This window comes from Crinia signifera, chromosome 3, assembly GCF_055691185.1.
Source record: "Crinia signifera chromosome 3, ASM5569118v1, whole genome shotgun sequence".
NCBI classification, from domain to species: domain Eukaryota; kingdom Metazoa; phylum Chordata; class Amphibia; order Anura; family Myobatrachidae; genus Crinia; species Crinia signifera.
In genome coordinates this window covers 16,736,607-16,762,073 of record NC_139219.1, presented here as the reverse complement: position 1 = coordinate 16,762,073, position 25,467 = coordinate 16,736,607, and the positions used below count along the sequence as shown (strand labels likewise).

At 45.8% G+C, this 25,467-nt stretch overlaps 1 protein-coding gene across 4 annotated transcripts in view; it reads left to right on the top strand.

The window, feature by feature from the left end:
- The window catches only part of DAAM2 (dishevelled associated activator of morphogenesis 2), a 221,729-nt gene that overhangs the window by 153,266 nt on the left and 42,996 nt on the right, over positions 1–25,467 (top strand). For all 4 annotated transcript variants that reach the window (XR_014471555.1, XM_083175405.1, XM_083175406.1 and 1 more), the window contains 9 exons: positions 320–386; positions 3,852–3,969; positions 6,182–6,320; positions 7,194–7,252; positions 7,390–7,574; positions 7,853–8,161; positions 13,124–13,231; positions 14,551–14,580; positions 17,435–17,541. Coding sequence is in view for 3 of the 4 variants with exons in the window: in XM_083175405.1 (XP_083031531.1) it covers positions 320–386; positions 3,852–3,969; positions 6,182–6,320; positions 7,194–7,252; positions 7,390–7,574; positions 7,853–8,161; positions 13,124–13,231; positions 14,551–14,580; positions 17,435–17,541 (1,122 nt within the window). In the remaining variant the exon portion in view is untranslated. The remainder of the gene's footprint in view (positions 1–319; positions 387–3,851; positions 3,970–6,181; positions 6,321–7,193; positions 7,253–7,389; positions 7,575–7,852; positions 8,162–13,123; positions 13,232–14,550; positions 14,581–17,434; positions 17,542–25,467) is intronic.

Below are 25,467 nucleotides of genomic sequence, written 5' to 3'. Positions count from 1 at the left end.
AGGTGGGATCACGCATACACTACAGGGTGGGAGCACGCATACAGTACTCTACAAGGTGGGAGCACCCATACACTACAAGGTGGGAGCACGCATACAGTACTCTACAAGGTGGGATCACGCATACACTGTCTACAGTCCAGAAAATGTAATTATTTGTAATAAACATGCATTGTGCCATTCATTCCACTGATGGTCGGATGCAGAATGTATGGCGGCTTTCTGCATCTGAGATACCAGATAGGAAGCAGTGAGACCGACTGTGTTTATCTCCGTAAAATGGTTCTGCGCGTGATATCAGTGCATTCTTCATGTGTTACAGGCATCTGGACTTCTTTGAAATGGTGAGAAATGAGGATGAAGTGGAGCTGGCTAAGAGGTTTGACATAGTAAGTTCCCAAATGACGAGGGGCTACCGTTATATCTGCATTCCCCTATGGATACAGGGAGTCCAAAATGAGTCCAAACATAACATGACTCACTGTATTGAGGCCCTGTGATGCCCACTCCACTGCCCACCTTTTCCTGGAACTCCACCCTGCTCTGGGCACAGATGGGTGTCTTAACAATTGAAAGAAAAAGGTGGCGCTTAAACAGGTGACGGGTATTAGGGATCAGCATTCGTGAAGCATAAAATTAGCTGGCATGACCCCGTTACACAGAGCGTATTTTTGTGCGACTATTTCCATTAAAATGCATCTTATTCGCAATGTTTTGCAAATAGGACGCACAAGCAGCTTATGCTGATTAAAATAATATTCAGCCTGCCTATATTCTGTCTGCAACCACGGCTGTATCTGCACTTGAAATAGAATGTTACACTGCATTACTGGAAAACAGTGTAATGTAGCATTTTGTTTGCAGATATAGCTGCGGTGGCACACAGAATATAGGCATGCTGCATATCATTTTATTGTGCAGAAGCATGTGCTTTCTATTTGCATCACTTTGTGAGTACATTTTGTTAAAAAAAAATGCACAAAAATGCAATCGGCACTACTAAGTCACAGCATTTATGCAACTTCTATAACAGTATATCATACAGAGGATAGATTTACCTTAAACATCCTAGCATCTGATGTGTGATCTCTAGCAATGTATAACATTTCACATTCAAAGATCTTACTTATCTAAACCTGAAATAAAGACTCAGAGACTTGGGTTTGGCAGAAATTGTTAGCTGAATTTATTTAAAGCACTTTAAGCTAATTATTTTTTTTATAATTAATTCATTAATGGTGGCCAAGAAAGAGCGGCTAATTATCTAAGCTCTACCCCACAACTAACTGATGCAAACAAACATTCTCTAAACCAGCGGTATCTGCTCCACCCACTGCATTGACTGCCCACCCGTCTGGGTGACCCAGCGAAGGCCTATAGTCAGTGAGAGGCGAGCGCACCGAAACACACCATATACACCGCATCATCACTTAATGAAGACCTAAGTCAATTAACCTGCCGTTCTTTCCCGCCTATTCAGCCAACGCAAAGGACACCCACCCACCAACAAGCCAACACCATGAGGGAGGGCAGGGAACTTTTCAGGAAAGAGAGGAAGACTCCTCCCTTTCCTGCCTTGATATTCCAGCTAACTCTGCCATCCCCTGCTTCCTTATTGGATATCCGAGTCACATGCTTTCCAGGTACACACAGCCTTGGAAAGCATGTGACTCGGATATCCAATAATGATAACTCTCCATGCCTTTTGCAGCCATTACATTATTCAAATGCATACCTCCCAACATGACCCATTCCAGGAGGGACAAGATGCTCTGTTTCTGGTCATCCATGCCAGCGGCAGTTGCAGAGTTGCAGGGCTGTAGCACAGTTCAAAATTCAGATAGGGGAGCCCCACCAACTGCCACCCTAAACACCACAGTCCAGGACTCACTGGCAGGTGTGGCCCCCCTATTTGAATTTGCAACAGTAGTACAGTCCCACCTCTGCAACTGCAACTGGCAAGGATGTCCAGAAACATAGCATTTTGTCCCTCCTGGAATGGCTCATGTTGGAAGGTATGCAAATGACCCAATCCCAATTCCCATGTACAGGTAACCAGGTGAAACCATAACAGACCTGGAGTATCTGTCTATTAAGGAAACCAATGCTCTCCCAGTTATTACAACATAGAACATGCTCAATAGGTTGCGGTTCTTTCAGTGACCCTCTATATGGAATCTGTCACTCCCTACCGCCATAGTGATTACATCTGTAACAGGAGTTAGGGAATGCTGTATAATTCTCCTATTAAGCAGCCCACATGGGTGGATACTGACCCTTCTGAATTTCCTAAACCAAAAAGCACAGGACACAGGTCCCATAAACAAGTTTCTCAGCAATTACGGCAATGACCGATACATCTTAGTTAAATACTCATTTGTCTGTAACTTGACTTCACCAGGTCCCTTAGAGACGTCCTTTTTATCCAGTCGCTGCTCACATCGTGCTCCCGTTATATTTGATGTACAGAGTCCTCTCCTTGATAAATAGGCCTATTAGGGTCCATTCAATTCTCATTAGATGTGCCTGGTGTACATTAACAAGGAATGTACTGAATTAACAAAGTCTCCTGAAAATAATTAGGATTAATACGCTACATGTTTCCAATTATTTGTAAGGCAGCCTGCGCTGGTTTCCTGATAATTGGTTTATTTGCCTAGACGATTGAAGGGTGGGGGGGCAGGAGGGGCACGATACGTGATCCGTAGAGCGCCGGTCAGCACGTGCGCTGTCTCATATTTATAGGTACAATGACATCCTTCTATTCATTAAATTACTATAATGCTATCATTTCTTGTTAAATGGCCGCAGCATGCAGGAAAATATTATGTTCCTTGCGTGTAGTCGACCTTTTTAAGTTGCTATTAAACTTGAGTTATTGGGTCATTAAAGTTGAGATTTCATCAAACTGCAATCGTCACATATTAAATATAAGTGACCCTGGTCGTCCGTGTGACACAATGACATAGAAGAGGTTGTGGGAAATCTGTGATTTATTGGAATATTCCATTTGAAACAATAAAAACATTTTAAAAAAAACATTTATGTAAAATAATTTCTTCTGCGGCAGACGTCAGGGGCCACAGGGATAACAGTTGGATCGTGACCCACTCTCTGCCCACTGTTATCCCTGTGGCCCCTGACGTCCTCGAAGAAAGAGATTTAACAGGTAAGACATAAATCTCGTTTTCTTCTGCGGCAGATGTCAGGGGCCACAGGGATAACAGTAAGTAGAGAGTGGGTCACAATCCAATTGTTATCCCTGTGGCCCCTGATGTCCTCGAAGAAAGAGATTTAACAGGTAAGACATAAATCTCGTTATTCTATATTAGAGATGTGCAGACTCTGATTTACTCTGATTTCAAAGCAGGATCTTATTGGCTATCCCAAATCACATGACAGTTGTTGACAGTTGATAGCCAATAAGATCCTGATTTGAAATCAGAGTAAATCAGAGCCTGCACATATCTATTCAATATATGCAGCATTTTTTAGGGATTTTGTTCTATTATCACCGATCAGATATGGCGATAACAGAAGAATGAGATATGTTATTATTTACTACGATGGGCGTTCTATTCAAGATGGAAAGTTTCCCATAGCAACCAAACAGATTCTGCTTCTTATTACTGTAGCACCTTCTACAAGATAGAATCGGATTGGTTGCTATGGGCAACAGAACAGCATCTTCAACAGAAGTACCATTTTAGTAAATGTACCCCTTAGTGTTAGGCGTACAGATGTGTCCTTCTCTGTTTTAATGGTGTATAGCTAAAACTAACTAGGCACAAGAGCTAGCAGTTGTGTACAGCCGGTTGACAAGGGGTGGTATCTAAACCTCGCTGCTTTCACAGGCTCATATTGACACTAAAAGCGCCACGCAGATGTTTGAGACAATAAAGAAGAAGCTGAAACACACAGACGGTTACCCCTACTTGCTGTCTATCCTGCAGCACTGCTTACAGATGCCGTGTGAGTACTTGGGTATTTCATACATGGGCTTCGTGTTGTGTTTGGGAACATTCACAGAATTGCAAATGCCTACATAAGTTGGATGTACGGGCTTCCTCTGCCTCCAACACTATTGGCGGTATTCAATTGTTTTCCCCCAGCATGTCAGCTTGCTGAAAATGCGCGAATGCTTTGCTAAACCTAACCACAGTGAGCGCGATATGCACAAATAAATGGATCAATTGAATATCGGGTACTTGTGTACTATCACGGCGCCCATCGCATCACAGACCATAAGGCATGCGATGGTATGCGATGCGACGTGATTGGCACCCGATGGTATACAAATTAAAATTGTATACAGTACCATTGTATATGGCATACAATGCCATACAATGCGATGCGATGCAATTTTAAATTGTATAAGCACCCTAATGGGGCCTTACAATGTTAAATGCACCCCCACTATGAACGTGAACCCGAAGCGTGAAGAGCGCAACGAGGCCGCGTGGGGCGGTGGTACGCGTCCTACGACCTTTTCATACCCCCACTATCCACGTCGGCGTGGAGTTGATTTTATATAGTGTGGCGAGCGCAGCGAGCCCCGCAAGGGGACGCGGAATACATGTAAAGTTATACGCATTCGCCACGCTTCGGGCTCGGTGGCACGCTGCGCTCGCCACACTATATAAAATCAACTCCACGCTGACGTGGATAGTGGGGGTATGAAAAGTTCGGAGGACACGTACCGCCGCCCCACGCGGGCTCGCTGCGCTCGCCACACTTCGGGTTCATGTTTATACTGGGGGTGGCGTGGGGGTGCATTTAACATTGTAAGCCCCCATTAGGGTGCTTATACAATTAAACATCGTATAGGGGGCTTATACAATTTTAAATTGCATCGCAGTGCATCGGGTGTATGGCATGCGATGCGATTATATGTTGTGCGACCAAATATCGTGGGTGCCGTGCTAGTACACAAGTACCGAATATCGCCCTACATATCATTTTAGACAGGAAATTTGGCGCAATATAACAATTGAATTCCACCCTTTGAATTTTGTTGCTTTGTCTGTTATGTTTAGTAGTTCAAACTGCTCTGCTGGCTGTAGTCCTATCTAGCATTGCTAAGGTTCCAAAGCTCTGAGTGCGAGGGTCTAAATCTGTCAGTGGTCTGATTGGCTGCACATTGCTCTAGCTCTGTTCATATTCTAATGCTCTGATTGGGTGGATCTAGCTCTATCAGTGTTCTACTGGTCTGCTTGGTTACAGGTTGGTTGAGCTCTGTGAATGTTTTAATTCTCTCACTGGATCCAGGTTGGGCTAGCCTTAAGCGCTAATGATTTGAGTGGCTTGCTGTAGCTGAATGACTATTGTAATCATTTGATTGGCTTTGTTTAGCCCAGTGAATGTTATAGTGATCTGATTGGCTTCATTTACTGTAGCTCAATGAATGTTCTGCTATTCTAATTGGCCCATTGAGCAGTCTAATGCTCTGATTGGCTTGGCCTAGCCCACTGAGCGTTCTGTTGCTCTGATTGGGTTGGTCTAGCCCAATGAGCGTTCTATTGCTCTGATTGGCTTGGCCTAGCCCAGTGAGCGTTCTATTGCTCTGATTGGCTTGGCCTAGCCCAGTGAGCGTTCTGTTGCTCTGATTGGCTTGGCCTAGCCCATTGAGCTTTCTGTTGCTCTGATTGGCTTGGCCTAGCCCAGTGAGCGTTCTATTGCTCTGATTGGCTTGGTCTAGCCCATTGAGCGGTCTAATGCTCTGATTGGCTTGGTCTAGCCCAGTGAGCATTCTATTGCTCTGATTGGCTTGGCCTAGCCCAGTGAGGGTTCTATTGCTCTGATTGGCTTGGTCTAGCCCATTGAGCGGTCTAATGCTCTGATTGGCTTGGCCTAGCCTAGTGAGCGTTCTGTTTCTCTGATTGGCCTGGTCTAGCCCAGTGAAGGTTTTAATGTTCTCATTGGCCCCAGGTTGGTTCTATCTAACAAACAGTCTAATGCTCTGATTGAATTGGTTTAGCCCTGTCGATTTTCTAGTAGTTTGGACGGTTAGATGGTTGGTCTAAAACATGCATGTTCTAATGCTGTGATTAAATCACGTTGGGCTGCGCAGACAAATGCTGTGATTAAATCACGTTGGGCTGCTCAGAAAACTGCTGTGATTGGGTTGGTCCGATTCCTTGTTTTGTTAGTAAATAACCCCCAACGTCTCCTTCCCGGGCCCCAGACAAGCGCAATGGCAGTAATCTTCAGCAGTGGCAGCTCCTGGACAGGATATTACAACAGATCGTTCTTCAGGATGAGAAAGGAGAAGACCCCGATGTGACCGCATTGGAGAACTTCAACGTGAAGAACATCATTAAAATGTAAGCTCCTTAGTCTTCTCTATCTAACGCTTCCCTCTCATTCTCTACATATATCATCTTATGATATTTTGGTGAATCCAAACAAACAGGATGAGTGAGAGTAGGTTACTTTCACTGTTTTAACTTATTGGGGCCCTAAAAAAGGTGTAGGTATATACTGTAGATATACAGTATATACATATAGATCACACACCTGTCCCATTGTTAATTCCAATTGATGGAATCCCTATCAGTTAGCATCATGCTGCAGTGACATAGTAATCAGTCACATATTAGCACTGTAACTGTAGGTGTACCTTACACTGGGATCTATGATTGTGGTACGTTATGTATATTAAGAGGAAACTACAGTAAAAGTGATACACTAATCAGTGCAACATACATTCAGCTGAGCGGACACTACAAGGGGATGCTAATGACTGTGACAGGTATAGCTTGGTATTTACAAGCCTATTTAAGTTCTACAAAAAATGTTTGCCAGATAGAAGGATTCTCCAATGGGGTTTGCTGCCGGTAACAATACTGTTGTCAGCAGAAGTAATCCCTGTAGGCCGATGGTTCTCTAGATGATCAGCTGAGGCATTGTGTTAGTAACTCCTGACTGCCAATAATTGGAGGGAGGAAACCATTTGCATCGCCAATTCTGGACAAAAAAAAATCCCATAAGTGATAATCGCCATTTTGAAGGATGGAACAATTGGCCATAAATCGCAGAATACCTGAGTCAGAGGATCTGAGCTTAGTAAGGTTATGTCAATAAATCCTAAACTCCTACCCTGTATCTCAAGGTCGGACCCACTCATGACTACAAGTACGTAATATGTCATCATGTAAACATCGGACTGATAGAGTCACCCTTCCTGTTCCTCGCAGGTTAGTGAACGAGAACGAGGTGAAGGAATGGCGAGAACAAGCGGAGAAATTCAGGAAAGGTAAGTGGTTCTGTAGATATCATGTATGACACAGGTGCTAGGCATGTACTTACTAGTGGGTGGAACTTGTTTGGTTGGTCGCAGAAGATGCTTCCAGTAGTCTGGAGTCATCTCTCCTTTCTTACTCCGATCCCTAGAACACGTGGAGCTGGCCAGCCGGCTGGAGAAGAAGGAGAGAGAATGTGATACAAAGACGCAGGAGAAGGAAGAAATGATGAAGACCTTGAACAAGATGAAGGACAAGCTGCAGAAAGAGTCCTGTGAGCTGCGCCAGGCGAGGGACCAGATGGGGGAGCTCGTGTCTCAGCTCAATGACCTCTCGGTAAGCGATTGTCCATAAGTCGTCCATCCATAAAAGACGGTTTGGTACAAGTCATGTCTATACTCGGTACTGTCCTAGTGGTGGTGCCAGTGCACTCATGCATGATCAGGCTTCCACCACTTGCCTGTTATGTTTATGGGCAAGTTAGGTAATTGGCAATGACCGCATAACAATAGCGAGAAGGAAAATGATGAGGACAAAGGTTAAGTAATGACGCTGTTCTGAAATTCTATATTCTCTGCTGTATTCTTTAAGAATTTGCATTTTGTGTATTTCAGAGTGGTGGATCTCTACCGTTTCCTCCTCCACCACCGCCGCCTGGTGGTCCCTTTGCTCCTCCCCCTCCTTTGCCAGAGAATTTACCACCCCCACCACCACCCCAAGCTTTTTCCTGTTTCCCACCACCTCCTCCTCCTCCACCACCACCAGGGGGCCCTCCACCTCCACCTGGAGCTCCTCCTTTCTTCAGTATGGGCATGCACGCCCCGCCCCTCTACTCCTTTAACTCCGGAACCAACTTGAGGAAAAAATCGATTCCCCAACCATCACACCCACTGAAGTCTTTCAACTGGTCCAAGCTAAACGAGGTACAGTACAGAGCCTTCTATCACCCTCTGTCACCATGGAATGTTATCACATCGCAGCTAGGGGGCGATCTCTTCAGCAGGGGTCATGTAGATTATATTGCTGTTGGAGTATTTAGTAAAATTAGCATTGGAATATTCCTTAAAGATTGTTCTCTGTTTTAGAATTTTCTCCCGTAAAGTTTGTTTTTGACATCAAATGTATAAAAGCTGTTATCATAGAATGGACGTTCCAGGAATAAATCTGTCTACGTCCTGTGAGCTATCATACGGAACCACAGTCTCTGCCCTGCATTAATAGACGGAGCAAGGCCTCATTCATGTCACAGGAATACCGGGCAGGAGGAGAACATTGTCACACACATAGGAATGTGACAGTCACACACATGTAGGGTGACACAACAGCTTGTTCACAGGCATTATGTAAGGGATTAGACAAGAGTTGGATGTCTTTGTCTTTTAATTATATATGACAGTGTTAATGATACTTATTAAAAACAAATGTACTTAGGGAGAGAACCAAGGACGTACCCAGGAGTGTAGCAGTTCAGTTAAACTCGAGCAGGATTTATACCGTAGTCTGGGAAGTGTGTGTGTGTGTGGGGGGAAGGGGGGGGTTTCTGAGCACCTCCTACATTCTGTATCACTATACAAACAGCTGACTAAGGAGGTAATAAGGAGTCGGACATTGACGTTTTGCTGTGCGTGTTAGACACCATCATTGGTCTCCTTATTGAAACTTACACAAAGAATAATAGCTGCACAGTTTCTGCGGACATGGCCTCCTGTGTGGGCGGTCCTGCATCTTAAGAGGCAGTCTCTATCAGTAACACGCCTTCACTGGCTAGCCACTCCCCTTTTCCTGTACCCTCCCAGGAGCAACCGCTGAAAAGTTCATAGTGCTATTTCTTCAGGCCTGTACAGTGGTTCTGAAGGTCCAGTCCTGCAAAACATGCTTCTTTATTCTGAATGGGGAATGCATTTAGCCACGCACCCTGTTACTGGGACCCCATTGATCTTCTGGATACCCAAACGCCCGCTAGAGCTGATTTTAGTAAGAAGGCAGTTACCGCTAGTTAGGGTTGAACCCAAGGCCCAGTTCTACCAGCCACAAAAGAGTAGTGAGATGTACGCAGACATCGGGGAGCTGTTGCTCACTGCTGCTTTATGATTATACAGAAACTCTTCCTAACCTCCTCTTTCTCCCAGAACCCTGCTTCCACGTCCCCCCCCCTCGCTGTTTCCCCCCTGATAGCGTTCTGCTCTCTCGGGTTCGGACAGCTGTGTCAGAGATCCAGCTGATTGCTCACGCTGGGCCTCATGTGAAGTATTCCATACGAGTGTCCTGGGACGAGAAGAATGCTAGAAGAATGTCTTCTGCTTTTATTACAACTATTTTTATCTAAATAGCAGAGAATTTCGGCAAGATTATAATGAGGGCTTCTGGAAACGATTGTTCTATGTGAAAACAACAACAAAGAGCGTGCACAGCAATTCCTCCATCACTCCTAATGTAACTGGTCAATCAGCCGCTCATCAGCTGTCAGGTTGGTGGTGAACGCTGCCTCCTACTGGCAGGGGGTGGAGATGAATTCCCCAAGTGAAGGATTTTTTTTGTTGGTGGGTGGGGTACTCTCGGCACACTATTCTGGTCTCCCTCCGTGCCCTAGTGGATGGTACGGTATGAAATACCACCTGTCGGCACACGTCGGCTCAAAAAAAGTGACTGTCAACCTAGCCCATGTCGACATAATAATGACCTTCATAATAATGACCTTCCAACCCTGTTGACCTTAGCCATCTCAACCTATTCCATGGGTCGACGTAAGCCATGTCACTCTTCAGTGGTCGACGCAATGCATGTCGACCTGATCTGTCAACCTAATGGGCAAAGGTCTATTTCATTTTCCAGTGAAAATAATCTCACTTTTAGGCCTCCTGTGTTCTACTATGCCTTCATCTAACGGTTGCAGTATCCCTAAAAAGTGTTCTATAGACTGAAAGGGTTTGAAATAATCAATTACATCAACTCAGTTTAGGGCAGATTGGCAAGGCCTTCGCTGCAATATACAACCCATAGGGAAAAAGTGCCCCCCCCCTTAATACCTTTCCCATAAGAATAAATCAGGACTTTGACGCTTTATTTCTCAACAACCTGACCATTTATCAAAATTCTGCTTAAATGTATAGATCTGAAAACTAAGCTCACATTAGTTTTGCCATTTGATCCATCATAGTGTGAATGACAAACTTGTAGACTTGCAGCCAGAGCACCAATATGACAGAAGCTTAACTGACATGCTATGCTTTGCGATAGCAGCTATTTGTCCAGCTCAGACAATGTACTCTCTATATATGTGTGTGTGTGTGTGTGTGTGTGTGTGTGTGTGTGTGTGTGTGTGTGTGTTTACTCCAGTTTTTGGAATCCATCAGTGCACACACTTCCCAACTATGGTAGTTGACAGTGAATTTATGGAGCGCAGATTGGGGACCCTTTAATTCTGTGATGGAGTAAGAAGACCATGATAGTTTTATGCTTTATTGCCCCACTCTAATTTTTAATTATTGTATCTTGGTGTAACTTTCTATTTTTGGTGAAGACCATCTACCTGCATTTCAAATCCTGGCACATGCCAATATATATATATAACATGTGCGTTTTATCTGGTTAAGCTCCCTGAAGCCGGAGGATACACATACTAAGATTGAAAACGCAGAAATGCTTTAAATTTATCCTAGATGATATTTTAGGCATTTTACCCAAAAACGTACATTTCAAACGTCGCACTTCCAACATCAACATTAATGTATAGAAGAAATGTTTATATTACGGTTTTATAAACTTTTTCATTAAATGTTTTGGGGGGAGAATTGTAGCTCTTGGAAAATTTGGCCTCTTTGTGTGTTCTCACACCTTCCGTCCCACCGGTGTGAAAAACTATTCCTACATCTTAAGCGTCCTTTAGTGTCACAAAGGAGCCATTATTCTTTGTCAAAGGTCTGGAAGCGCAGATCCAGTCTGCGCTGTTGAAGGGTACAAGATTTTGGGATCTCTGTAACTTGTGGCGTCTATTGCACCTCCATGGAGGTCTTTCTTTTTGCCGTGCTATACAATATTTGCAGGAACAAAAAATATTTTTGCATGCTTCGGTTCTCTCGCGGCATTCATGCAAGGGTAGCTACTATCAAAATTGATGATGCCTAGTTAAAATGATTACATTTAGTTATTTCACCTTACTAGAATGTCTCATTATACATTATTACATAACAGTTCTGCCTGAAATTGCCAGCTTAACATGCAGAAACACACTGTAGCAATTATATGAAAGACTACAGTATTTCGGGCAAAATCTGTAAATCGTCTGGCAATTGCACTTATTATTTCCATGGTTACAAAGGATACACACGATGGTCCATTCTTGTCCCATTGGTGTACATTAGGTAATTAAAGGGTTTTCAACTGTGTTATCAGGCAGTTGTTCATTTTCAAGTTCAAAAGTATACTGAGGTATTCTAGTGAGTGTATTTATTGACAACACAGCATTATGAATTTATAATGCTGCGCAGTGTGAATCAAAGTGCACTTTCATGCTAACCAATCAGTGATGAGAACTCTCAGCTGTCACATGATAATACGGATATTGTAGTGTAATGAAATTGTGTAAAGGGATAACTCTGAGTTTCCGCAGCACCGGTCATTGGATTTGAATAAAAACTGTAAATATCTTACAAAGTGCTCTTGGTGCTTTGTGTTCTGCTAGCGGCTGATAATGCACAGTACATGGGGAGGGCGGTTAGACTGAAGTGTTCTTGGCTCCAGATTGCGTCTGCTGTAAATCACCGGCACCTACCGAGGCAGTGAATTATTTCCCAGTGATTTGAGGTTCATGTCCATAAATTGTTCCTGAGTGACCCTGTGTACCTCTCACCTTCGTCTCTTCTATACATTCATCAGTCATCCACTGCTAAAGCACCAACAATCCCTGCAGCGTTGTACAAAGGTTCTGGACAATGCAAAGCTCTTGGCCATGAAAATAATAGGGGCTGTGACTCCTACAATATTTGTGCACATTTTTATAGTTCGGCTCCCTTCCCATGTAATGTAATCCCTCTTCCCGGCATAGATTATTATTGTTGTCGTTAGCTACAGTATAACCTGAGTTTATATTTTGTCATATTGAGCCAACTTGCTCATTTGCATAAAGTTAATGGTAACAAAAGAGAGAAAAGAAAGAGTCAGTCCATTAACAGTGTTCACTTATACCCCTTTCACACTGGACTTCAGACCTGAGATATTGGTCTAATTCAGATCTGATCACAGGACAAATTTTTTCTCAAAATGGGAAAAACCTGCAGGTGGGGCAGATGTAACATGTGCAGAGAGAGATAGATTTGAACGGGGGTGTGTTCAAACTAAAATCTAATTTGTAGTGTACAAATAAAGCAGCCAGTATTTAGCCTGCACAGAAACAAAATAACCCACCCAAATATATATCTCTCTGCACATGTTTCATCTACCCCACCTGCACTGCAGCATGGGTTTTTCCCATTTTGAGAACAAATTTGTCCTGCGGTCAGGTCTGAATTAGGCCCATTGCCAGAGCGATCCAGGGTGTGCGCCGATGGGAAAGTACCAACCTAGGTTGTATGTCCCGGAACCTTGACCCTGGTTGCGACCTGGGTTGAATCCGAGACTATCCCCCGGATAGGGAGCAATGTGAAAAACACAGCCGTGGGCAGCTGCCCGGGCCCCTCCAAAGGCCAGGGCCCAGGACAGCTGTGCCCAGGGCACCCCCCTGTCGGCGGCCCTGGCTGGAGGGCCATGAGTTTAATACCACTGCTCTAGTCTATGCAGGTTCGTTTATAGCAGACATTCACGTTACCATTGGACTTAAGTTTTTGTTTTCAAGTTTACTGTTGTTAAGTGAACACGGGTTTATAATTCAGCTTTTATATTCAATTTAGGACAAAATCACTGGAACAGTCTGGAATGAAATTGATGACATCAGAGCATTTAAAATATTGGATCTGGAAGAGTTTGAAAAGATGTTTTCTGCCTATCAGCGACACCAGGTATGTCACATGACTCCACGTCTCCTACAATTGGGTAACGAGAATGTAGTATAATTGTGTATACTCAGTACACAGACACATCTTACCAGTGAGGCTTCATGTGGGATAGTAGGTGCAGAGTCAATGACAAAGAATATTAACACTAGAAACATCTACTAACAGAGTCTCTCTCTCTCGCTGTCTCTCTTCCTCTCTCTCTCTATCTCGCTCTCGCTCTCTCTCGCTCTCTCTGTCATTAGTAATAATTGGCTGCTCATAGACTAGTTGGACCTGCATTAAAATTAAAATTCAACTCAATTATCTTACAGTATATTGATACAATCATTCTGGATGACACTTCTTACTCGAATAAGTTCATATTCAAATAGGACTTTTCCTGCAATTGCCTTTTGAAAACTCAGAAACATACTGTTGTCACTATGGGGCCAATGTATTAACCAGCATTAAGGGGGTTATTCTGATTCACTCACAAAGGCACAATCACTCTCTAATGGACAAAACCATATGCGCTGCAGGTGGGGCTGATGTAACATGTGCAGAGAGAGTTAGATTTGGGTGGGGGGGTGTACTTCAAACTGATATCTATATTGCAGTGTAAAAATAAAGCAGCCAGTATTTACCCTGCACAGAAACAATAAAACACCCAAATCTAACTCTCTCTGCACATGTTACATCAGCCCCACCTGCAGCGCAGCCTTTCCGAGTGAACCAGAATAAACCCCTAAGTGCATATGCTGTAATTAATGCTGGTTAATTGGGGGATTACGTATTTTTAATGTATGACCAGCGCACCTAACGTGCGCTAGGGACAGCCCGCCGAGTAACGCTTGGCATGACTGTCCCCTTCATTCCCCCCAGCCGTTTACGGCTTGGACGATGTATGACCAGCCTCCTAGGCTTACATCGCCCGTTAGCCGCCCCGGGCGCTTCGCAGGGACAGCACTGGCCATGCTGCTGGGTCCGGGCTGCAGGGCCACATACTGTAATGTGTATATCACGTAAAGGCCGCATAATGTATATCCATCCGTGCGCGTGATCCAGACTGCGAAGTCGTAACCCAGCTATCAGGTCTGAATAACCCCCATTGTTTTCATTTACATTTTTAAAATATCCTATTGTCGCATTGACATTTATTTCTGATGACCATTTGTAAGAATAGCAATGGTTCATTGTTTCCACGGGAACCACACAGATGTAGGGACCAGACTGTAGTGGGGGTAGAGCCGCTGGCCGCTGCTTCCTGTATATCCTGTGTATCTTATATCTCTGACTAATGTTTGGCATGTCTCGTTCTTTCTTACCTGCGGCTGGCTGCGTAGGACCTGCTAACTAACAACACTCTGAAACAGGTGAGTACCGTCTTCATGTTTGCTACAGTATACCCAGGATCTCGGGCTCCCTCTTACCTTCAGTAGGGCCACACGTTACCCGTACTCTCTGTGATATGTTCCAACAGTTCATTTAGTTAAAGATGCCCCCAAATACCCTTAGAATGCCACCCCCTGTCCTCAAAGTGCAGTTATGATGCACACTCGCACCAAAGACCACATAAGAGTCTTGTCCAATGAAGGCTCTGCGACCGCAGACAAAATGGCGGGCATGGAAGTTAGGGTTGACTGCATGTCTACACTAATGAGAATGAAGCCTTTTCATTCTTCGGGAAGGCATAAAGCACATTGATTCAGATTGTTCGCTAGGCTGCGTATGTTCGGCGCCTGACCGAATGCCCACACCACATCCCTCACCGCACAAATCCCAGCATTTGCGTGCGAGGGCCCAAAGTGGAGACTCTAGAGCAGCCATTTTAGGTCTGAGCCAATATCTGACTGAAGCTTGAGGCACAATGGAGGCAGCCATTTTGTGAGCTACTCTTCATGAGAATGTCCTCTGGGGGCGCTAAGGGAGGGGAAAAGAAACGCTAGCAGAATATGGGCTGTAACACCAGGTGCCAAAGAAGCGGCCAAGCTGAGGCCCAAGTTTGCTCTTCGGCCATTACCTCAGTGAGGCATGAGGCACAGTGGAGGAACTAGAGACATTTATGAGGCATGAGTGAGATCACTGTAAATGTATAGGCTGTATGAGATTTCTCTCATCCCAGTAAATGTTGGATTCCCCGGTACATACGCAGGCATTTAGTCACTGCGATCGCTGACTGCAGGGCGGAGATATATTTAGATACAATCTGGCCAATTCTGAACAAAAACAACACAAGATCATTAATGTCGGTGTTCTGACCTCCATAGTTTGGCAGACTGGTAGGCCCAAATTCCACTGCTGACCCGCTGTAATTTAATGTGAAAGTCTTACAAAGTCAACGAAAACACAGGAGAAGGAGCCAGGAGCGAGTTGGAAGCCTCTCCCGACAAACGCTCGCTGGATCCAGCCTGCTAACAGTAAACAGGTGTGGCTGCCGGCACACGTTATCCCGGGTGGTAAACGCTGCGGCTTGCACAGCAACCAGGAATGTGACTGTTCACCGCTCTGTGCATCGGTCTCCGGATCATGAAAAACTCCTCGGCTCGCTAGTGTGGAGCGGGGAATAAGCAATGATAATACTTCTACCACGTCTGCATGTACGAGGCGTCGGTATATGTGAGGAGAGACATGTGGGTGACCCCGCCCCAGAAACGTATGGGTCAACCCATATTGAGTCGACATAAAATAGGTCGACATACCTAAGGTCGACAGGGTTGGAAGACCGACACAAGCGTTAGGTCGACAATGGGAAGGTCGATGGTCAAAAAGGTCTTGGTACTCTTTACCTAGCACGGCGCCCATCGCGGGCATCGCGGGTACATTTATGTCTGCCCGCGACGCGACCGACGCGATGCTTGCGATTTCCCATTGAAACCCATGTTAAACATGGAAATCGCGTCGGTCGCGTCGCGGCCGGCCATAAATGTGCACACGATGGCCGCGACGCGATGCCCACGATTTGCCATAGGAATCTATGTTAAAAGGCCCGATGGACACGATTTTCATGTTAAATGGCTGAATGGACCCGATTTTACCATAGCAAACAATGTTAAATGGGCCTTAGAGCCCAAATACTTACCCTGAACTCTGAAATGGCCCCCCCAATTGTTTACGCCACCCCACGATCAACATCAACCCGAAGCGTGGCGAGCGCAGATGCCATCAGTGAATGTGGCGCGTGTCCACGTGCACCGGCGTACCAGCCGCCAGAAATGTATCGCTGGCGCAGTAGATGAGGACGACGGCTACATCTGTAACTGGAGTCTGTCAGCTCCCAACTATTGCTCGCGCCATAATGAAAATGATTAGTGATATTGGACTAGCTGATGACTTCTGACACGGAGCGGTCTTTAGAAGTGGAGTTGTTGCCCATGGCAACCAGTCAACCTATGATCTTCTAGAAGGTGCTACATACATGTTAAGTAGAACCAGGTTGCTATGGGCGACATCTTTACTTTATTTTTTTCAGTGTAAGGATCCGACAGCATTGTGGGTGTGCGTTTGACGTGGCGGCGTTAACCTGCAGGTCTGAATTGGGCCCTTAGCTTCTGATCCCTGAGAGGTCCCAGGGGAGGTCTTCTGCAGGAGAAGCTCTGAGCTCTATATAAAGGGGGCTCCCTCCCAGCCTCTGGTATTTGTTCTACCCCAGCTCCACATTGCCACCTACTGGTCATGTTTGTGGAGTGCTATATATCAGAGTCCTCTAGGAGTTGTCATGTCTAGGGGCTGTCACACACAGACACACACACACACAGACACACACACACCATCCTGTAACGTTGGCACATCATTAGACATTTGTAGGTCTCGGCAACATTTGCATCCCTTATGCTCCAACTTATACCGTGGTGCCCAAAGTTCTGGAGAATGAGGATGTTCCTGTTCTGTATTTGTAGTGTCACACCTGTCATCTATGTGTATTAAGGTGTAATAAGGGGCTTCCAGTGTTCTACCATGTGAGACTGGTTCTATAACATTATTATACTGTATGTGGTGTGTAACAATTAGCAGATATAAAATGTATTTATTACATATAGAAATCAGATCGCTCTGGGTGCGATTCAGACCAGCTCGCTGCGGGCCCATGCGCAGTGCATCGATAATCAGCTTCGCACAGCAGCGATAAGGTCTGAATCGGGCCAATGGCCTTGTGTTATACAGCAGATCATGCAATAGCCACAGGCACAGAGCAGATATGGTGACACTTTCCTGTGTTTCTCATGGCAGAAAGATGTGGACTCCATGGAAGACCTGTACCTGTCTACACGCAAAGTGAAAGAGCTGTCTGTGATTGACGGGCGCAGGGCGCAGAACTGCGTTATCCTGCTGTCCAAGTAAGTGTCCTGATCCCTCATCTCATCCCACTAGATGTATCATTACTGTTATCTAATACAGCATCATAACCCAGGTATGTGATTCCGAAATGAGAGATAAATACAATCTACTGCAATAATACAGACAGTCCCGGTGTCCCCTCACTCTCAGGACACGTGTAATACAGACAGTCCCAGTGTCCCCTCACTCTCAGGACACGTGTAATACAGACAGTCCCGGTGTCCCCTCACTCTCAGGACACGTGTAATACAGACAGTCCCGGTGTCCCCTCACTCTCAGGACACGTGTAATACAGGCAGTCCCGGTGTCCCCTCACTCTCAGGACACGTGTAATACAGGCAGTCCCGGTGTCCCCTCACTCTCAGGACACGTGTAATACAGACAGTCCCAGTGTCCCCTCACTCTCAGGATACATGTAGTACAGACAGTCCCGGTGTCCCCTCACTCTCAGGTCACGTGTAATACAGACAGTCCCGGTGTCCCCTCACTCTCAGGACACATGTAATACAGACAGTCCCGGTGTCCCCTCACTCTCAGGACACATGTAATACAGACAGTCCCGGCGTCCCCTCACTCTCAGGACACATGTAATACAGACAGTCCCGGTGTCCCCTCACTCAGGACATATGTAATACATACAGTCCCGGTGTCCCCTCACTCTCAGGACACGTATAATACAGACAGTCCCGGCGTCCCCTCACTCTCAGGACACATGCAATACAGACAGTCCCAGTGTCCCCTCACTCTCAGGACACATGTAATACAGACAGTTCCGGTGTCCCCTCACTCTCAGGACACATGTAATACAGACTGTCCCGGTGTCCCCTCACTCTCAGCACACGTGTAATACAGACAGTCCCGGGGTCCCCTCACTCTCAGGACACGTGTAATACAGACTGTCCCGGTGTCCCCTCACTCTCAGGACACGTGTAATACAGACAGTCCCGGTGTCCCCTCACTCTCAGGACACGTGTAATACAGACAGTCCCGGTGTCCCCTCACTCTCAGGACACGTGTAATACAGACAGTCCCGATGTCCCCTCACTCTCAGCACACATGTAATACAGACAGTCCCGGCGTCCCCTCACTCTCAGGACACGTGTAATACAGACGGTCCCGGTGTCCTCACTCTCAGGACACGTGTAATACAGACAGTCCCGATGTCCCCTCACTCTCAGCACACATGTAATACAGACAGTCCCGGCGTCCCCTCACTCTCAGGACACATGTAATACAAACAGATTTCTAGCTGTCACCTGTATACACTATGTTGCATTTGCTTAATCCTCTGCAATTAAAGTTACAATAGTGTGTAAATAAAGGTGACACAGACTATATATATATATATATATATATATATATATATATATATATATATATATATACACACACATCTAACACACGTCCGTGCATATCACTAAGTGCACAATGATGACACTTAGCAGCCCTGTAGTAACTGGCAGTTATGTCACAATGCCATAGAGCCGTTGATGGGATTAACGGTCCCCGTCCTATAACATATGTTCCGCGTACACGCACAGGACATGTAGTGAGCGTGTTTCATTGTGAGACCGGAATATACATGGCTCCGCGTTATGTAAGTTAGCAGCTGCTTGTAATTAACATGAACTTCACATAAATCTCTGCGGTTACTCCGCTTCTGCTTACCCCAAACTGACACTTTTTATGTGAAACTCTATTTTCCATTCATTAAGATGTTTTATATTTATGGTCAAAATCTGAATAGCAATAGCCGTATACATAGAGGAGTGTACAGGAACCAGCGCACACGTCTCAGAGGTATCACTGAGGGCGCGGGCAGCGGATATGAATCCTTAGTGGTACACTTATCATACTCACACATGCCATGGCAAAGTACGGGCAGCCTCAGCATTGTAATGGAAAAGGAGCAGCCCTCACATGTTGGGCCTGATTCATACTTGTTCTCCAGGGTTCGTATACTCGCAGCTTAGCGAACAGGTCAGTGACGCCTTCCGAACGCCCCCCTTGCTCCCGCTGCCAGCGCCGCCTGCATCCCCTCACTAACATGCGAGGGAATGTGTACGAGAACAGCTGGTAATGCCACACCTGCATTCCCAGGGGAACGTCCATAAACCACTGGGAGTACCCCTGATGCCTCCCCCCTCCCTCCCCTGTGCGTGCAAACTCCTTGGCCGATCATAGGTGTGCACGGCAGACCCCCCAGCATCGAAAACGGGACCTGTACAAACGGGTGTGAATCAGCCCCATTATATGTAATGGAACTTGTACAGATGTATCCATGTATATCCAGTCTCCTTGCGTTACACTGTATGTCGACCTTTTTTTGGTGTGTCGACCTTTTGACCGTCGATCTATACACTGTGGAGCTAATGGCGCATCCCGTCCCTATCCGGAGCATCTGTATTAACCTTTCTCTCTGACTACCGACCTCACTGGTGACCCGGTGACCTCGGAATATGCAGGTCACACCGGCTGGTAAACATCTCATGCAGTGGAGTAAGTTCGTCCCAATTGCTCAGAGGCTAGATAAATACTTGTTCCCCCTTCACACACACACACACACACACACACACACCAACACACACCTTATATAAATATATGCATGTGTGTATGTAGGTTATGTATTTTATGTTTAAAATAAAGAAAGTGTGACGTCTATGCTCCTGCTCGTAGGGAGTCAGCTACAGCAGCACTATCGGCGGCTTTGAATTAACTGATTCAAACTTGCAGGGGAGGAGAGGTGCCACTTTGGGAGCAGGAGCCTGGCGGCAGATGACTCCATTGCCTCCCAGAGTTACGCCTCTGATCTTATGTGTGTGCGGCTAGATTGTACTCTGCATTGTTGGTTCCGTGGGGTGTGATGCATGCAAGAATGCCGGAGATACCAATCTGCATCAGAGCTATGGGAAGCCGGTAGCTGCAGATGCCACACTGTAAACACATAGACTGTTTATCCCTGTATGATATATAGATGTGTACTTAGGGGACAAATGGCTTCCAGATGCTGTAATCAGCTGCTGCGCTGAGAGGAAGGGGTCTCATTCCACTGCGACAAATTGATGGAAGATTGTTACAGAGGAGAAGATTAAGAGCTCTGGAAGCGCAGAGATTCCCAGGCACTCATATCCACCCCGACACGGAACGCTGGAGTATTATAGTACTGACCATCCTTACCGATGTCTAATATCTTCCCGCGGCCAGCGGGAATCAGAAACTGGCACCTACGGGACAACTGAGACGTTAATGCTCGCACTTACGTGACACCTGAGCCGTTATACTGGCAAAGCCATGACAACTGATCCATTAATACCGGCACAGACGTGACAACTGATCCATTAATACTGGCACAGCCGTGAGAACTGATCCACTAATACTGGCACAGCTGTGACAACTGATACACTAATACTGGCACAGACGTGAGAACTGATCCATTTATACTGGCACAGCCGTGAGAACTGATCCATTAATACTGGCACAGCCGTGAGAACTGATCCATTAATACTGGCACAGACGTGAGAACTGATCCATTAATACTGGCACAGCCGTGAGAACTGATCCATTAATACTGGCACAGCCGTGAGAACTGATCCACTAATACTGGCACAGCCGTGAAAACTGATCCATTAATACTGGCACAGACGTGAGAACTGATCCATTAATACTGGCACAGACGTGAGAACTGATCCATTAATACTGGCACAGCCGTGAGAACTGATCCACTAATACTGGCACAGCCGTAAGAACTGATCCATTAATACTGGCACAGCCGTGAGAACTGATCCATTAATACTGGCACAGCCGTGAGAACTGATCCATTAATACTGGCACAGCCGTGAGAACTGATCCATTAATACTGGCACAGCCGTGAGAACTGATCCATTAATACTGGCACAGACGTGAGAACTGATCCATTAATACTGGCACAGACGTGAGAACTGATCCATTAATACTGGCACAGACGTGAGAACTGATCAACTAATACTGGCACAGCCCTGAAAACTGATCCACTAATACTGGCACAGCCGTGAGAACTGATCCATTAATACTGGCACAGCCGTGAGAACTGATCCATTAATACTGGCACAGCCGTGAGAACTGATCCACTAATACTGGCACAGCCGTGAGAACTGATCCACTAATACTGGCACAGCCGTGAGAACTGATCCATTAATACTGGCACAGCTGTGACAACTGATCCACTAATACTGGCACAGACGTGAGAACTGATCCATTAATACTGGCACAGCCGTGAGAACTGATCCATTAATACTGGCACAGACGTGAGAACTGATCCACTAATACTGGCACAGCCCTGAGAACTGATCCACTAATACTGGCACAGCCGTGAGAACTGATCCACTAATACTGGCACAGAGGTGAGAACTGATCCACTAATACTGGCACAGACGTGAGAACTGATCCACTAATACTGGCACAGATGTGAGAACTGATCCATTAATACTGGCACAGCCGTGAGAACTGATCCACTAATACTGGCACAGCCGTGAGAACTGATCCACTAATACTGGCACAGACGTGAGAACTGATCCACTAATACTGGCACAGACGTGAGAACTGATCCACTAATACTGGCACAGACGTGAGAACTGATCCACTAATACTGACACAGCCGTGAGAACTGATCCATTAATACTGGCACAGCCGTGAGAACTGATCCATTAATACTGGCACAGCCGTGAGAACTGATCCACTAATGCTGGCACAGACGTGAGAACTGATCCATTAATACTGGCACAGCCGTGAGAACTGATCTATTAATACTGGCACAGACGTGAGAACTGATCCATTAATACTGGCACAGACGTGAGAACTGATCCATTAATACTGGCACAGACGTGAGAACTGATCCATTAATACTGGCACAGACGTGAGAACTGATCCACTAATACTGGCACAGCCCTGAGAACTGATCCACTAATACTGGCACAGCCCTGAGAACTGATCCACTAATACTGGCACAGCCGTGAGAACTGATCCATTAATACTGGCACAGACGTGAGAACTGATCCATTAATACTGGCACAGACGTGAGAACTGATCCATTAATACTGGCACAGACGTGAGAACTGATCCACTAATACTGGCACAGACGTGAGAACTGATCCACTAATACTGGCACAGACGTGAGAACTGATCCACTAATACTGGCACAGCCGTGAGAACTGATCCATTAATACTGACACAGCCGTGAGAACTGATCCACTAATACTGGCACAGACGTGAGAACTGATCCACTAATACTGGCACAGACGTGAGAACTGATCCATTAATACTGGCACAGCCGTGAGAACTGATCCATTAATACTGGCACAGCCGTGAGAACTGATCCATTAATACTGGCACAGACGTGAGAACTGATCCACTAATACTGGCACAGCCGTGAGAACTGATCCACTAATACTGGCACAGACGTGAGAACTGATCCATTAATACTGGCACAGCCGTGAGAACTGATCCATTAATACCGGCACAGACGTGAGAACTGATCCATTAATACTGGCACAGCCGTGAGAACTGATCCACTAATACTGCACAGCCGTGAGAACTGATCCACTAATACTGGCACAGCCGTGACAACTGATACACTAATACTGGCACAGACGTGAGAACTGATCCATTAATACTGGCACAGCCGTGAGAACTGATCCATTAATACTGGCACAGACGTGAGAACTGATCCATTAATACTGGCACAGCCGTGAGAACTGATCCACTAATACTGGCACAGCCGTGAGAACTGATCCATTAATACTGGCACAGACGTGAGAACTGATCCATTAATACTGGCACAGACGTGAGAACTGATCCATTAATACTGGCACAGCCGTGAGAACTGATCCACTAATACTGGCACAGCCGTAAGAACTGATCCATTAATACTGGCACAGCCGTGAGAACTGATCCATTAATACTGGCACAGCCGTGAGAACTGATCCATTAATACTGGCACAGCCGTGAGAACTGATCCATTAATACTGGCACAGCCGTGAGAACTGATCCATTAATACTGGCACAGACGTGAGAACTGATCCATTAATACTGGCACAGACGTGAGAACTGATCCATTAATACTGGCACAGACGTGAGAACTGATCCACTAATACTGGCACAGCCCTGAAAACTGATCCACTAATACTGGCACAGCCGTGAGAACTGATCCATTAATACTGGCACAGCCGTGAGAACTGATCCATTAATACTGGCACAGCCGTGAGAACTGATCCACTAATACTGGCACAGCCGTGAGAACTGATCCACTAATACTGGCACAGCCGTGAGAACTGATCCATTAATACTGGCACAGCTGTGACAACTGATCCACTAATACTGGCACAGACGTGAGAACTGATCCATTAATACTGGCACAGCCGTGAGAACTGATCCATTAATACTGGCACAGACGTGAGAACTGATCCACTAATACTGGCACAGCCCTGAGAACTGATCCACTAATACTGGCACAGCCGTGAGAACTGATCCACTAATACTGGCACAGAGGTGAGAACTGATCCACTAATACTGGCACAGACGTGAGAACTGATCCACTAATACTGGCACAGATGTGAGAACTGATCCATTAATACTGGCACAGCCGTGAGAACTGATCCACTAATACTGGCACAGCCGTGAGAACTGATCCACTAATACTGGCACAGACGTGAGAACTGATCCACTAATACTGGCACAGACGTGAGAACTGATCCATTAATACTGACACAGCCGTGAGAACTGATCCATTAATACTGGCACAGCCGTGAGAACTGATCCATTAATACTGGCACAGCCGTGAGAACTGATCCACTAATGCTGGCACAGACGTGAGAACTGATCCATTAATACTGGCACAGCCGTGAGAACTGATCTATTAATACTGGCACAGACGTGAGAACTGATCCATTAATACTGGCACAGACGTGAGAACTGATCCATTAATACTGGCACAGACGTGAGAACTGATCCATTAATACTGGCACAGACGTGAGAACTGATCCACTAATACTGGCACAGCCCTGAGAACTGATCCACTAATACTGGCACAGCCCTGAGAACTGATCCACTAATACTGGCACAGCCGTGAGAACTGATCCATTAATACTGGCACAGACGTGAGAACTGATCCATTAATACTGGCACAGACGTGAGAACTGATCCATTAATACTGGCACAGACGTGAGAACTGATCCACTAATACTGGCACAGACGTGAGAACTGATCCACTAATACTGGCACAGACGTGAGAACTGATCCACTAATACTGGCACAGCCGTGAGAACTGATCCATTAATACTGACACAGCCGTGAGAACTGATCCACTAATACTGGCACAGACGTGAGAACTGATCCACTAATACTGGCACAGACGTGAGAACTGATCCATTAATACTGGCACAGCCGTGAGAACTGATCCATTAATACTGGCACAGCCGTGAGAACTGATCCATTAATACTGGCACAGACGTGAGAACTGATCCACTAATACTGGCACAGCCGTGAGAACTGATCCACTAATACTGGCACAGACGTGAGAACTGATCCATTAATACTGGCACAGCCGTGAGAACTGATCCATTAATACTGGCACAGCCGTGAGAACTGATCCATTAATACTGGCACAGACGTGAGAACTGATCCACTAATACTGGCACAGCCGTGAGAACTGATCCATTAATACTGGCACAGCCGTGAGAACTGATCCATTAATACTGGCACAGCCGTGAGAACTGATCCATTAATACTGGCCCAGACGTGAGAACTGATCCATTAATACTGGCACAGACGTGAGAACTGATCCATTAATACTGGCACAGACGTGAGAACTGATCCATTAATACTGGCACAGCCGTGAGAACTGATCCACTAATACAGGCACAGCCGTGAGAACTGATCCATTAATACTGGCA